This window comes from Haliaeetus leucocephalus, unplaced genomic scaffold (assembly GCF_000737465.1).
Source record: "Haliaeetus leucocephalus isolate CR32 unplaced genomic scaffold, Haliaeetus_leucocephalus-4.0 Scaffold417, whole genome shotgun sequence".
Taxonomy (NCBI): Eukaryota; Metazoa; Chordata; class Aves; order Accipitriformes; family Accipitridae; genus Haliaeetus; species Haliaeetus leucocephalus.
In genome coordinates this window covers 6,023,032-6,039,306 of record NW_010972853.1, presented here as the reverse complement: position 1 = coordinate 6,039,306, position 16,275 = coordinate 6,023,032, and the positions used below count along the sequence as shown (strand labels likewise).

The window sequence follows — 16,275 nt, the reverse complement described above, 5'->3', positions numbered from 1 at the left end:
GGCCAGCCGCCCCCCCCCCCCCCCCCCTTCCCCAGTGGGATGGGGGAGAGAATCAGAAGGAAAAAGGTAAAACTCGTGGGTTGAGATACGAACAGTTTAATAGAACAGGAAGGAAGAAGCTAATAATGATAATAATAATAATAATAAAAGGATTGTAATATACAAAACAAGTGATGCACAATGCAATTGCTCACCACTCGTCGACCGATGCTCAGTTAGTTCCTGAGCAGCAATGCCCCTCCTGGCCAACTCACCCCAGTTTCTATACTAGACGTGGCGTCCCATGGTATGGAATACCCCGTTGGCCAGTTTGTGTCAGGGGCCCTGGCTGTGTCCTGTGCCAACTTCTCGTGCCCCTCCAGCTTTCTCACTGGCTGAGCATGAGAAGCTGAAAAATCCTTGACTTTAGTCTAAACACTACTGAGCAACAACTGAAAACATCAGTGTTATCCACATTCTTCTCATACTGAATCCAAGACATAACACTGTACCAGCTACTAGGAAGACAGTTAACTCTATCCCAGCCAAAACCAGGATGAGCATTGCCCATTTACCTGTTTTTATTGGGTTTGTGTGGCTCAGGTTTTTTGGTAGCAGGGGAAGGGCTGCAGGGGTGGCTCCTGTGAGAAGCTGCTCGAAGCTCCCCCGGCTCCAAGTCGGAGCCGCCTCTGGCCAAAGCCGAGCCCATCAGTGACGGCAGTCACGCCTCTGGGAGAACGAGAGAAACCCCTGTGCAGATACGGAGGTCCGTGAGGAAGGAGGGGAGGAGGAGCGGGGGGAGGAGGGGATGCCCCTGCAGCCCATGTTGAGACGGCAGGCTGTCCGCCCCCAGCCCATGGAGGGGAGCAGGGGAGCAGATGCCCACGGGGAGAGAGGAGCCCATGCCGGAGCAGGTGGGTGCCCCTCAAGATGGCCGGGACTCCATGGGAAAGCCCGCGCTGGAGCAGTCTGTGACTGAAGGACTGCGGCCTCTGGGAAGGACTCATGTTGGAGAAGTTCATGGAGGACTGTCTCCCATGGGAAGGACCCCACAGTGGAGCAGGGGAAGAGTGAGGCGTCCTCCCCCTGAGGAGGAAGGAGCAGCAGAGACCACGTGTGATGAACTGACCACAACCCCCATTCCCCGACCCCCTGTGCCACTGGGGGAAGGAGGTAGAGAGAATTGGGAGTGAAGTTAAGCCTGGGAAGAATGGAGGGGAGGGGAAGGTGTTTTTAAGATTTAGTGTTTATTTCTCATTACCCTACTCTGATTTGATTGGTAACATATTAAATTGATTTTTTTCCTCCAAGTCAAGTCTGTTTTGCCCATGACCATAATTGGTGAGTGATCCCTCCCTGTCCTTGTCTCAACGCATGAGCCTTTTGTTATATTTTCTCCTACATAACCCACCAGCGGGCAGGAGTGAGCGAGCAGCCACGTGGTGCTTAGCTGCTGGCTGGGCCTAAACCACAACAGTATTATACTTATTAGAGCCCTTACAAGTTGGATTTTCAGCAGCTGCTTATCTCTATGAAAAGTCTCAACAAAGAAAGCTAAGCAGGTATCTGACAAAACCTGATAGGCACTGTCAGTGGTATCTACAGTTGACAAAAGGCAAGATCTTATGGAAAGAAATTAACTTTGAGAGACTGGAGAAGGAAGAACTGGAGGGGAAACTGGAGAGGAAGTAGAAGGCTTTGAAGTAAGATTTATTGATGGTTTTGGCTATCAGTCAGTGCTAGTTCTGACGCCTGGCCTTTCTTCTTTCTATTCAAGAGTGATGCTCATTACTGCTCTGAGCACGTAGACCAAGCAATGGGGATATTTCAGTATGAGAACTGCAGTTGTGAGGGCAATTTCGGAGAGTGCACTCAGTGAAATAGCCCAAGCCTGGGAAATAAGGATCTAGTGATGCATCCAAAAGCTTTAGGAAACTGGAGGAGAAAAAAGACCAGCATGAGAATAAAGATTTGTCAGCTTCTTACACATATTGCCAGGGTAGGAAAATTTCCAGTCTCAAATACTTAACTTTACATGTGAGTTGTCACTTAACAGTACAAGGAGAAAGGAAGTTTGCTGTCATAGTTTGTTTAGGTTTATTGTCAAACCTAATAGTTTGACAGTTGGTAGATATAATACCATTTTCCAGGCTATTGATATTAGCAGTGCTAAAAATCCTTGATTTCTCTGGACGAAAAATACTGAAGTATAGCTTCTGCTGTCAATCAGCAATACTTTCAAAGCGGGCTAGGAAAAGTTATCAGAGAAGAAGATTGAACTGGTACTTCTTAGTGCAGAGGTTATGTCACAGAATGACTGACAATGGTCAGCCAGCCAACGGTCATTCAACCCTCCTGTGGATTATCCATTTGATGTGACAGCAGACACATTGAAGCAACGCAGGAGCCTTCCCAGGAATAAGCTATACACCTGCTCATTGATCTTTCTGCTACCATTAAGAGTGCTGTTATTTATATTGTTATTGGCTGGAAATGTAACTCCGTACATACATCTTCCTTGCAAAATTCACTCTTTTCTTCCATTGAACTACTTCTTAGGTCTGCTAGACAAAGAGGAAATGGCAAGCATTTTGGTACTAAAGAAGAGCAAATACAAAAGACAAGCTAGTCATGCCAAAGGTCCATCTAGTGCAATATTCTGTTTCAAGCAATGGTCCTAAATAAATATCTAGAATGAGTAATAACAAGGGAAGCAGACATGATGTTATCCCCAGTTCACTTTCAACCTACAATTATTTTAAGATCAGTAGACTTCCTAAGTCAGATGTAATTTTGCTGGTTTAAATACTACCATAGTTTTTTTCCTCCGCTTATAAAGGAAAAGCAATATAGAGAGGGATCTGTACAAATGGCGCAGAGGTCTCTAGAAATCTAGTTCTTTCAATGTTTATTGATATAGAATTGCAGAATTGGTGCCAAAATGATGGCATGTTGAAACAACCTCAGAGAAAAACTTCTTATGTAACTGTAAACCATAATCTGTGATGCGTCCTTAAAAACTGAGTTTGTCACAAATGGTTTCTGGATAGATAGACGGATCATATATGCCTCACATATTAAACACCAGATGATCCAAATTTGGCAATGATTGCTTGCCTGATGTCATTGTTACAAGATGCTTTTATAGTTGTTCTCTCTCAACAAAGCACCAAAGTTTCTCAAAATTAATTCTGACATTGTAGTAGGATGTTTGTACTTTATGCATGTATACAGATACTTATGCATATATGGCTAGACCATGTATACATACCCCTGTCTAGAAGATACCAGTTTTCCAGAAGAGTATTACTTTGTTCAGATTCCTTGTAGAGCTAATTATCAAAATTACCCCTTCTGACTCATTACAGAATAAATTCGGTTCTCATTCCATATGTTTCTTTACATCTATTCTTTTAAGATTTTCACCTTATAGCTTACTGCTTTTAACAAATTCCAATGTTTATTGAGATAACTTATTAAAATAACATCAAGCAGCAAAGCCACTGCCTGGATCACCATAAAAAAAGTCTAGCATCTTCCAAACTTATTATGTGAGGAAAGTGAATCAGTTTTCAACATGTTAGCAAACTTAGGAAATTCTTCTTTATAATCTATGACTTTCTCTACAAAAAGTCTGTTTTCTGACAGGCCCATTCTGCTCTACAGGTAACTACATGCAAATCTTCAACAGGAAAATTAAAAAGTCCAAACAAATAATTCATTTGGTGAAAAGCTCAGGAGCACTTCAACATAATGTGAAAACTTGATAGGAGGGATAGAGTAACCTATAAATGTATCTTAGATGTTAGTGGCAGAAATTCTGAAAGAAATATGAAGTTGTACACAGTAGCTTTAAAACAACCTTACCAATATATTGCTAGTATTCTGTATCAAGGATAAAAGGTGTATGTTCTAGATCAATCTTGGGTCAAGCAATTAAAGAATTTATTTCCATTTAAAGTTTTAGCCAAGATTTTTATGTACGACTGTGCAATACATAACCTTTAGATGTCACATGCTGTCCACTTTGAATAAGGATGAGTTCTAACTTTGCTACCTGGCCTTGGCACCGAGTGGTTGAATTTTTCTCAATCTAGTATCTGTGCTCTTAAAAAATAAATTTCCCACCCTAAAGGACAGAAGGCCACTGCCCTAAAGTAGGATCTAATATATTTTAAGCTGACTTACAGGCATAAAACACTTTCCTATGCAAATTCAGCCAAGAAGCAACATTACTATTAGAACAATTTCCCCATGTCTTTGATAACAAACAAAAAAAGCCTTTCCCCATAATTTTATGTGAGATGTTCTGCTAAAAATATGCATACAGTGACTTGCAGCAGATACAATAACAGCACAGCCTTGAAAACTGATAAAAAAAGTTCAAATTTTCAGCATGTTAACAGTCATTTAATAGATCAGATCTCTTGACTGGATAGTTTGTGTAGCAATAGCAAGACTGCAAAGCCACCTCTGTGGCTCAAGACCAAATTTAGCTATTTTCACCCTTTTAAAATGTCATTTCAAACACACTCATGAATCACATCAGTATTTACTAATTGTTTATGTATATTATAATCTGATTAATTTCCCCAAGTACTAACCTTTTTTTTTTTTTTTTTTTTTTTGAGCAGCATCAGTGTAGGTCTGCTGCATGAACTATTATACATGGCAAATTCTTTGTTTTCTTAGAAGGAAACCCAAGAAATTTAATGTGAAATTTTCCTTTTCTTTCAGGTTGGCAACTGTTCTCACATTTTCCATTTAGCCTAAATTAATAGAATTTGGTAGAAATCAGGTTCGATTTTTATAGCCTATTTCAGACAGCATCATGATATTTAAAAAAATATTTTTGTTTGGCCAAATTATATATGTTAGTCACAACAACTACTTCATTAGTTAGTGATTGCAAAGCTTGATTTCAAAAGTACCAACACTTAAAAATTATCAACGCTTATGTACCTGCTTCATTGTTACTCAGTAAACAGTTCTTAATGACCATTTAGTTTCTACTCACGTGACTAGTTCTCCATGACTGCTGAGTAAATACCAATTGCTCACATGAGAACATTTAGGTGTGCGTACAAATGTTTGGAGGTTGAGATGCCAGCTGTCCCCACGGGAAATTGTTTCCCAGTGTATAAGGGCATATCCATCAAGAAAGTTAAGGTGAAATAAATTCCCAGTGTGAATTTAAAGTGCATTAGTTAAAAAATATTAAACTGTAATGCACTTGGACATGTGTTATTAAGAAAATGAATCTTGGTATCTTTACTTGATCTTCTTCCAGTTCTCTTAGATTTCTGGTTCCAGATTACTGTACCAGTACTGGAAACTGTGTGTTTTGGGAAACATCTAGAAAATGTGTTTATAATGCAGTATTTTAATAAATAGAATGCTTTAAATCTTATCAGATGGAAAATCTTCAGTTTAAAAGCAGTATGTTTTACATGTGACAGGGTGTTACTATGTCAGTGCAAGGACTCCTAACCGAGTGCACCTAATCACCAGGGCTTCTCTTTAAACACAAGAAACAGTCCCATTTCAAGTAAGATTTTCTGAAGTCCAGTTAAACTATACTCAAGCCATACTATAATTTTTTTAAAACTATAGTAGCATTGAAACTTGATAAACACATAAATACTAAGAGCCTTTTAGTCCTAAGTGTTTACAGAGTAGAGCCACATTTAAAACTAATTATATATTCATTTTAATGCTGCTACCAGGCTCCCTTTCTATTCCTGTTATCTTTTGCCTTTTTATATTCCCACTTCATTTTTTCTATAGTATTAAAAAGGGATTATGTAATATGATGTTCTGGTGAATGCAAGACCTTTTCTACTCCCTAATAAATATTCAAAAATATTTTGCATACATCCTGTGAACAAGGCTTGTGAAATCATAATGGGATGACTTATGAACATTCATCTTTCCTATACTGAAGTATAATCTAGTCAACTGGATGGTATAGCAAATTGTCCTGACATGTTTATATTAATGCATATTTAAATGAGAATAAGAAAGAAATAGTCAAATTTATGTTAAAGACTTCTAAAGGCTTAACAGCATCTTACTAAGTATATATGTCAGCTTAATCTAATCCTCCTACTTCTAACACGTTCTGTGGTCTCAGCACGGTGCCCATAATGCTCTCGTATGTTATGAGGGATTGCCTCTGAGAAGTTCACCATCAGTACTACACTTTGTTCAATAAAACTTTACATCTGGTCTTAGGATGACAGAAAGCTATCTGTCTCAAATTTGCATTACAAACCTTTAGCTTCTTTTGACATCAGTAACACCGGCTATAATATTTTCCAATAACCTGTTACAATATGCAGAGTATACATATTCCTGGTTCTCATCTTACTGTGGCAGGTACAAACAAATTTCTCTAATTTATTTGGACAGTTTTACATAAACGACAATTTCTTTGCACCAAAAAAGCACTCATCTAATCAGAGGCTCATCTGAGAAGATCTGTGGCAGTATTTCCTCCTTTCACTCCAATGATTTTAAGTTCTACTCAGGAAAAAGTACCTTTATTTCTTTTTCACCTTTTTGCTAGAGGAGACAATACATTGCAATTCAAGATCTTACAAGAATTACTGAAGACTATTTGCTAATCTTATGACATTATGGAAGTCCAACTGAAATCCACTAAGACTGGAACAGTTATCTCCTCAACCATCTCTCTTGACTTCCGAGACATGACAATTACTGTCTTTTCCATTATAGATACATGTCTGACGTGTTTCACATTAAAAATATTTGAGTACCGGCGTCTAGCATCCCCTGCTACGTTATTATCTTTCCTCAGCAGACAATGCATCTGATGGTAGCTGAAGACTCCAAAAGGACAGACCTACTTGTGGGATTAACAATGTCTAACACATGTTGGAGATCAAACATGTCACTAACAGATCATCATACAGATGGTTAGCAACCAGCACTACCTGAGCTGAATTAATAAATGGCAACTGAAAAACTGCTCTCTGAATATCATTTGTGTCCTGGCAGCCACATCAAGGAAACAATATTTTTTGAAAGTCCGTGTATTAGGCCTGCAGATTTTCAAGTCAAGATCAGTACATTTCTGCTTTATGCTGTGTCCTAGTAAAATCCTGTGCTGTGTTTGAAAGACCGTTTTACCAACTATCTGATCAGTAGCATAAGTAAATTCTGATACCCACCTAGACATACTCTGCAACAGAAAGTAACCTTTAGAGGTAGCAGAAATCACCACAGAGACATCCAAATACTCAAAATATCCTAGGGCAAGTCTACAGAGACAGGTATGAGCAAGTTTTGGCCATGCTCAGAACTGATGAGACACAAACCAGTGCTATTTTGGAAGCCACAATTTGTGACTTGCCACATTCAGATTCATGCATTCTATAAACAGAATAAGCTTATTTGAACTTGCCTAAATATATTATATGTATGTTTCGAATTCTATTCCGGTAATGAATTAAACTGGGTAATGCAAAACATGCCTTTTTTTCTCCCTTGGCCCTGAATCCAGATTTAGGAAGAAGGCTGACACTTTAATGGGCTGTTGCAGATGAAACATGAGGACCAACTTAAGGCTCAATAGGAAAACAGGAATACACTATGAGAAACTGGAAGAAGCTGTGGTCATCAGAACTTAACAATCTAACACCTTGGGCTGGCGTTATAGGCAGGTTAAAATATCATGGGATTCAAAAGAAAGATCTGATACTAGTTCTGGTATATTACATCTGTGAAGCACACTAAAGGACACACACGTTTGCCGTAGTTTTGCCAGTCAAAACTAAAGACTGCCAATAATAACTGAGAAGATAAAACACAGACTATGTCGTCTTGCTTATGGACACTGTCTAGGGGATACTGAAATGAATGGGAACATCTTGGAGACCTTATACAGTGCTTTTTTTAAATGAGAGTTAATATATATGTGTGAGTACATTTTATATTATAAGAAGTATAATAATAATGATAACAATAATAATACAAAAGACAGTCAAGGACACAGTTCAGTAATATGCTGCACCTTTTGGAAAGCTGAGGAGGCTTCACTGAAGAATACATGCCTTTCAAGACTCCAAGGACACATATTAGCAGAACACTTAAATATGTCCCTGTGTCTTAACAATATATTAAAAATGAGTTTTCTAATAGTTTTATATCAGATTGAAACTATCAGTAAAACACCCTTCAGCAACAACTATTTTAATTTGAGAAATTATTTTCAAATATTTAGCATATTTCTTCCTCCCATTACATGAACTTTCTGGAAATTTTTCCTAAGTAGAAAAAAGTTATTTTAAAAATCTTCATCAATGACTTAGTGCTACTTGTAAATTTAATGTATTAGATATATTCGACAGATTTGCAAGAATGTATTTCTTACCAGTGGGGATAATGATAAAATTGCTATAATGACAGGAATTATTATGACAGTGCAGAGATCTGAACCAGAATGAGCATTTGACAATCACAACAAATCCTTCTATATCTATGCCATTGGTAGTATAATATGAATGGAATTGAATCAAATTTTTATGTATACAGTTTACACATTATATTGAACAATATATATAATAAAGCAAATGAAATTTATTTGGAAATAATTTTATGGCCTGAGAAATATCAGAAAGAGAGCAGACAAAACAGTAATGTTAATCCCATGCCAGGAACATGTTTTATCAGGTTTCCTTTTAGCTCTTAAACAAGATGTAGTAAAAACAACAACATTCTGTCAGACTATATGTTCATTCCTTGCTTCCTGGATTAAATATGCTTATTCTATGCCACATTTTTATAGCTTTCAATTCCTGTACTTTAAATCTATTAAACAATGTCAAGTTGAATTTTCCTCAAAAACTGCTGCAGGTTAAGAAAAAAAAAATAGGACAGTAGAATATTTGAGGGCTAACATTTATGTCAGCTAATTAATATGGATCAGTTGTGGTCTGCAAGGATTTTTAAAGTGCATACATGTTTGAGATAAATATAGAGTAAGGACCTGATTTTGTTCCTTCTCAAACTGATAACAAAGCTCTTACTGATTTCAATACACGTATGGTCTACCAGATCCATAGGCCTGACAGATAAAAGAAGCTTTTGTGCTCTTGTGTAATATTAGTTGTCCCAAATTAAGCATAGACCAAAATACAGATGTACAACATAAGAAATAACTTATAGTTGCAACATTATATTTATTGTTCTGTATTCTCTTTACTTGGTAAGGGAATGAGATTTTGAAAAAATAAACTTTGGGAAAAAACAGTAAATTTGTTAGCAAGTTCTATTTAAATAAGTTGGTAAGAAACCAGCCCATGTTCAAAACCGGACACCCTCTAATCTAGAGGATACAACATTTGTTTTAAAACATTTATATTTCATTAATTATTCTCAAAAGAGTGCCTGTTAGCACGCACAATCTGGTTACTTGAACATAGTTCTAGATCATGACAAAAATAGGCTACCAAATGGACAGCAGTTCAAAGCCTTTTATGCAAAAGATTAATTCTCCCTTTGTTCAATCCTGAGTTGGCTGGATTTCTCAGCAACTTCTCTTTCATGGAATCACAAAATAACTCAGATTGGACTGAGATCATCTAATCCAACCTCCTACTCAAAGACAGGTCAGCTGAGAGAGATCAGAACAAGTAATCCAGGGCTTTATCCTGTTTGGACTTCAAAATGTCCAAGAATAGAGCCTTTCTATATGAGAAGCATGCCTGGTACCAGAAAAAGAAAAATTGTTTAGGTTAGAAAAGACCTTTAAGGTCATCGAGTTCAACCATTACCCCAACACTGCCAAGTCCACACTAAACCATGTCCCTCAGCACCACACCTCCACGTCTTTTAAACACCTCCAGGGATGGTGACTCCACCACTTCCCTGGGCAGCCTGTTCCAATGCCTGACAACCCTTTCAGTAAAGAAATTTTTCCTAGTATCCAATCTACACCTCCCCTGGCACAATTTGAGGCCATTTCCTCTTGTCCTATTGCTTGTTACTTGGGAGAAGAGACTGACAACCTCCTTTCAGGTAGTTGTAGAGAGCGGTAAGTTCTCCCCTCAGCTTCCTTTTCTCCAGGCTAAACAACTCCAGTTCCTTCAGCTGGTCCTCATAAGACTTGTTCTCTAGACCCTTCACCAGCTTCATTACCCTTCTCTGGACACGCTCCAGCACCTCAATGTCTTTCCTGTAGTGAGGGGCCCAAAACTGAACACAGGACTTGAGATGCGGCCTCACCAGCGCCGAGTACAGGGGAACGATCACTTCCCTAGTCCTGCTGGCCACACTATTTCTGATACAAGCCAGGATGCTATTGACCATCTTGGCCACCGATCCTTGAAAGGCACTTCTAAAATGTCTTCTTCCAATGAAACCTTATGTAGAAGTAAACAAAAATTATCTTATACTCATGATTAACATCTGGTTTCTGTTATCATAAGTCTTACCTGTTTGTAGTGTTTCAGCATCAAACACATCCTCCTTGAAGAAAGCTCTAAAAGACAAAGGACTTGCAGTGCAGTCTTCTGAAAGTTTCTCAACAGCTTGTCTAAACATAGCAACTAAGTCATGAAGAGGTCTATCTAAATCAAGCTGAGAAGGGGATGGTGAAATCCAGCTCAGACGTATGGAGATTGATGCACAAGATGCAGAACTAGATTCCACAGATTCACACTCAATTTGGAATCCCTCTGACAACATCTTCACTGTAAAATGTTTTCTCTGGAGTGGATCATCAACTACTGCAATAACGTGCCATTCAATGGCAGCATCTCTGGGTAGGTGAGATATTACAACCACAGCAAGCAACCCACACTCTGTAGTTGCATCATGATACATCTCTGAATCTTCAACCTAAAAGATAAACAAAATATTGTACATATTACAGAGCTGGTAGAAATTAATGTTGCTCATATTCAGCAAATATATTCAAAAAAGTATGTGCAGTACAGCTATTTCATGGAGACTGTTTTCCTCCTAAACTTTCCATCTTACTGACAAGTCACCTTGAGCAATTACGAATTTGTCTGACAGTTAATATCTGCTCATTTTTGCAATCTCAAATTACTCTTATGCCTGCACCATTTAAAAAAATGCTGACCATAATGTATTTTGCACGCATTCTGCAATCAAAAAAAAGTCTTTCTGCATACAGTAACTTTTGTCTGTACCAATGGTCTTTGAAGAACAGAAATGGTAGGAACTACCAAAACTACAGAACTAGAGAGTTAGTAAAGCACATAAGATTTATTTTGAAAGCTGGAGTACTAAAGATACAGTTCAGATAGTTCTGAACAGCAGAATGATCTTGAACAAACCCTCTAGAAGAGAAAACGTGTTTTCTCGGTAGCAGAGCTCATTTAGAAAGTATCTTTAAATTGTTTTCACATCAACTAGCACATCTAATTAGCTAACTTGGTAAGCTAACTCTGAGTAACTGAGTTCCTTTTCTTCTGATGGTATTAAAGAAGTGGGACAGGCTTTCTGCTAACTTTGTAAAAATTTTAGTATAAATTGCACTGTAGCATGTTAACAGGTATAGGAAGTGAATATAATGTTTCAAAATAAGAGCTTTAAACTAGGAACAATACATTGTGGTGGGTTGACTCCATCCAGCAGCTAAGCACCACACAGCAGCTTGCTTACTCCTCCCCTCCCCAACGGCACAGGTGAGAAAACTTGTGCATCAAAATAAAGATGGTTTAATAAATGAAGAAAAAAGGAAGGAGAAAAAGAAAACAAGCGATGCAAAGGCTATTACTTAATACCCCCCCCCCAGCAGACCAATACCCAGCTAGACTGTGAGCAATGGCTATCCTCCCAAAGACCTCTCCCCTTGGTTTTTATGGCTGAATATGTTACATGGCATGAAATATCCCTTTGGTCAGTTGGGGTCAGCTGTCCCAGCTGTGTCCCCTCTCAGCTTCTTGTGCACCCCCAGCCTACTCACTGGCAGGGCAGTGTGAGAAACAGAAAAAGGCCTTGATACTGTGCAAGAACTGCTCAGCAATAGCTAAAAAGCCTGGTGTGTTATCAACACTGTTTTGGTCACAAATCCAAAACATAGCACCATACTGGTTGCTATGAAGAAAGTTAACTGCATCCCATCCAAAACCAGTACACACATTTAGGTCTGCTGTTACCTTATACTTAAATGCATATACTCATACTCCTATTATGGATACAACAAGGTCTATTTATGGAAAGCAACCACATTTTATGATATACATACTCTCAAATGTATGAATTTACATTAACTTATCAGCTCTCTGAACACATTTGGGTTTTTTGAACAACTGTTCAAATAGTTGAACAGTTGAAACGCTTAGTCTGGCCAGCAGATTATTTTTTTTCGTACTTTTTATTCCATTTTTATGGAGAGGCAATACATTAAGCATTTTTAATATTAGTGACTTACACCATCTTCTTTGTGTACACAGATAATAACTTTTTTTATATGCCAATTTGCTTACACCACAGTATATACTGGTAACATTGTCCATTGCCTGACCTCTGAAAGGAAAAATAATAACAAGGCAAACCTGTCATTTTGCCTGAAGTCGATAAGGCCATATAACTCACAGTACCTTCAATTCACAAGCTCAATTTTCATCCACTTGCTCTCAACTTTGAGATGAAGAAATAATGACAGGTTACAGGCACTTTATTTCAAAATTCACTCACAAAGTTATTGACAAGCATTTTGCACAGAATATCTTTGATGCTTGACCCTCGTGAACTGTTTACATGAAAAATGCACTTACTTCTATATTAACGATAGTGGAGTCTAATTCTATACCAAACTTGTAGCAATTGCTTTAGCATTTCTGGTTTTGATATGGAAACAAAACCAGGGACAATTTGTCTCAAATTGCAGTCACTTCAGTCATAATAAAATCTCACTGAGTACTGTTTGCTTTCAGTACTTTCATTAGGCTAGCCAGGGCTGTTATTAAGGTACCAACACATAAATGTTATATTAGCACTTAATAGGAGGAGCCCAGTATTCTCCTCTAGGAGATGAATTCTAACCTTGTCAATATAATTCTGCTCTGAGTGCTGTAAAACAGTTTGAAAAGATGAAATACTGGAGCTTTGCACTGAGAAAAAAAAAAGTCATGCTCATTCAGGCTTAAAGGCCACTTTGCTGGCCCAAGGTGCTGAGGTACTGTTTAGAAAAAAAAGTCTAAAAAGCTCTCTCAGGTCACATCAAGCACTAAGACAAACTTTTCTACTTCCCTGTACTTGTCTTAGGTTGTTAAGTCAATTACTCACTATTTCTGCTTGCCTTCAGCTGCCATTTAGAATATGAAGAACTACATGAAAATTAAGGCCAGGAGAAAGTACATTTCCAAATTTAACAAATGAGATTCATTCTGTGTGAAAAGACTATTCATGGTGCACCTGTACAGTACCATAGCACTCACAACCTTTAACTTTACAGTTTGCACAAAGCACAAGTGATGGAGCTACTGGGCACTAATAATCTTTCATCAGCTGCTGCAGAATCTTACAGAAGTACTTCTAACAATGACCTCTCCTGACTTATTTTCAAGAAACCACTGACATTTGTGTTGCACATGGATGCTGCATTTATGAGTTACCTTTCAGAAATTTACAACTGTCTTAAACAGCTGAAGATCTTTATGATAGCCTGTCTAGCAAATGAGGATGAATATATAAGGTCTGCCAAGAAATACTATTCATATGATGCTAGAACAATAGAAGTAAGTATTAAGACTGAAAATGAAGAGGAATTATTTTATGACTAAGTTGCTTTTTACAATTGATTCAGCACTCTCATCAATGAGATTCAGCACTTCTGGCAGACAGCTGTGGTACTATGAAGAAAAACATGTTTTTAGGGATACTGTTGTAGACTGTTCTATAAAGGAGCACATGTTTTGGCCTAGCCCTTTTTCTATACCTTCAGTCTTGGGAAAAAAAGATGAGGTAGAAGAGGATACAGCTTGGCTTGTGATTCTTGAAAAAGAAGTGTCAAATAATTCTTGGGAACCTCTAAAATTCTTATTATTGAGAAACAAGAAAACTGTTGGGGCAAACACTGTTGAAAGCAGCGATTTCTTAAAGTATGCATGACCTGAATTTTACAAATCTTTACAAATTTCATTAGGCTGTAGGTGTAGCTGTCATGTAAAGGTATTTGCCTTTAAACGCTTATTTTCTAGCTATCAGTATTCAAATGATTTTCAGTTCATGGGAGAGGGTCTGCCTGTTGAAGATTCCTACTTCCACTTGTTAGGTTTTCCACAGGATTTAATCCTTTCTAAGAACAAATACTGCAAGGTAGCTTTGCACCAGGAGGAGTCAGCATGTCATAGGGGAAAATGAGCAGATAGCAAAGGTTCAATGGCTGCTGAGGTAATATGGAGAAGGATGCTACTTCTGTGCTGTACTTTTACATGATCTGATTTAAAGAGGGCTGGAGAAGGAAGCCAGGTAACATCCTTTCGCTGTGCAGGAGACATCCTCTGAAAATAAAGACTCTGTAACAATGTCTTCTTTCAGGAATGGATGCAAACTGGACCATCTCAGAGACCACACTATGGCAGGATTCTGATTCTGTCGTGCTATGGAATGGTAGATACCCAAACTTTGGACAAAGATTTGAAATGACAAGTGATTCAGCTCTAACTGAATCTCATGTTAGACTGTCCTCAAAACATGATTCACAATATCCTCCCTCTGCCAACAGGATCATCTGCTACTCAGTTTATCAAAGGCGGGAAAGATGGAGTTCCAGAAAGTTTGGGAAAGGAAGCCAAAAAGCAGATTTTTCTAAACACATGCATTGGATCCATATCGTTCCCTATCCAGAGAAGGACTATGAACACTCATTTTTTAACACCTTGCTTTGAAAGAAACCGCAACTCAACGAAGGACTTTCCCCACTGTGAAGAAAATACTGATATTCTTCTGGTGATACAATACACATTTCAATAACTCAGGGGAAAACCAGAAGGTACAGCGTAGATTTTAGGAGGACTGAGAATGTGACTCTGTTATTTACCTGACATTTTATAATACCAAAGTAGGTTGATGCCATATTACTGTAAACACTGAGAAGAGTGCCATGCTAAGCTAAGTAACATTTTGGAAAGTCTTCACGGACTGGTTAATAAAGAATCACAGCAGTTGACAGCAATCAAGAAAGCAAGTAAAACATTATGAATTCTTAGGAAAGGAATAGAGAACAAAGTGGGTAACGTTATGCCACTGTAGAATCTCACAGTTCACCCTCACCTTGAGTAAGATACACAAGTCTGGATCTCTCAGCTGAAAAAGGATATATTAGACCCAGAACGTGTTCAGAGGAGGACAACAAAGATGATCAAAAGCTCTGGAGGGTCTGACTGGAAATGTTCTCCAGACTTCTTAAGGAGAATATGACAGAGGTTTACAAAATCATACATGACATAAGAAGGGTGGATAGGGATAAGAATTGATTTTGCATGCTTGTCTTTCTGTACAAGAACTACAGATCACCAAATGACATTAGTAAGAGCATGTTTTCAAAAAGAACGACGGTGGGTGACACCTGCAATTCCTTGATAGAGAATGCTGTGGTTGCAAGAACTTTACAGGGATTCAAGGGGAGCCTGAACAAGTACTCAGAACACAGGTTCAGTGGGGATTATAAAAGAGACATATTAAAATTCTTAGTTAATTCTTCATTTATACACTAGTTAATAATTTATGTAAAAATTAATGATTTATGTAACTATTAAAATTAATTTAATTAATTTAAATATGCATTAAAATAGTTTGAGGTTGGGAGAATATTAGGGTGGATATATGCTTTTTCTGTTTTTACTATTCACATCTGCTTAGGGCTACTGTTTGGAGTCAGAATACTAAGCAGAGGCTACACCATTACGGCTATTCTTATGTTCTTACATAAGAATTTATGCTTATGCTGATACTAGTGGTATGTTTGGTGAAGAAAAATGACTGGGCTTTCTTGACTGGACTGGTTGAATTTTCACTAGTCCCTTCCAACAACTAGTCCTTTCCAATATTTCTGTAATTCTAAGGGAGTTTTATGTTATCTGCAATATTCCAGACTGATTTTATAGATGAATGGTGAACAGAGAATCAAGCAGAAGAATGCAGATAACAACAGCTTCGAAGCGGTTCTTCAGCTAGTTGAGCAGAGGTATTGGCATCAGAATATTGGGCTGGAAGAAGTGGGAGTTTGATGTGGTTACTCTTGGCCTCTTCCTGAGGAAAAACAATGCTCCCTCTTCTCCTTTTTCCCAAAGCACA

General features: G+C 38.0%; 1 protein-coding gene across 1 annotated transcript in view; it reads right to left on the bottom strand.

Annotated features, from left to right (window-relative positions):
• Positions 1 to 16,275, bottom strand: part of DPH6 (diphthamine biosynthesis 6) — a 215,911-nt gene that overhangs the window by 32,976 nt on the left and 166,660 nt on the right. The window contains exon 14 of the mRNA XM_010574222.1: positions 10,437 to 10,842. Coding sequence (XP_010572524.1) covers positions 10,437 to 10,842 — 406 coding nt within the window. The remainder of the gene's footprint in view (positions 1 to 10,436; positions 10,843 to 16,275) is intronic.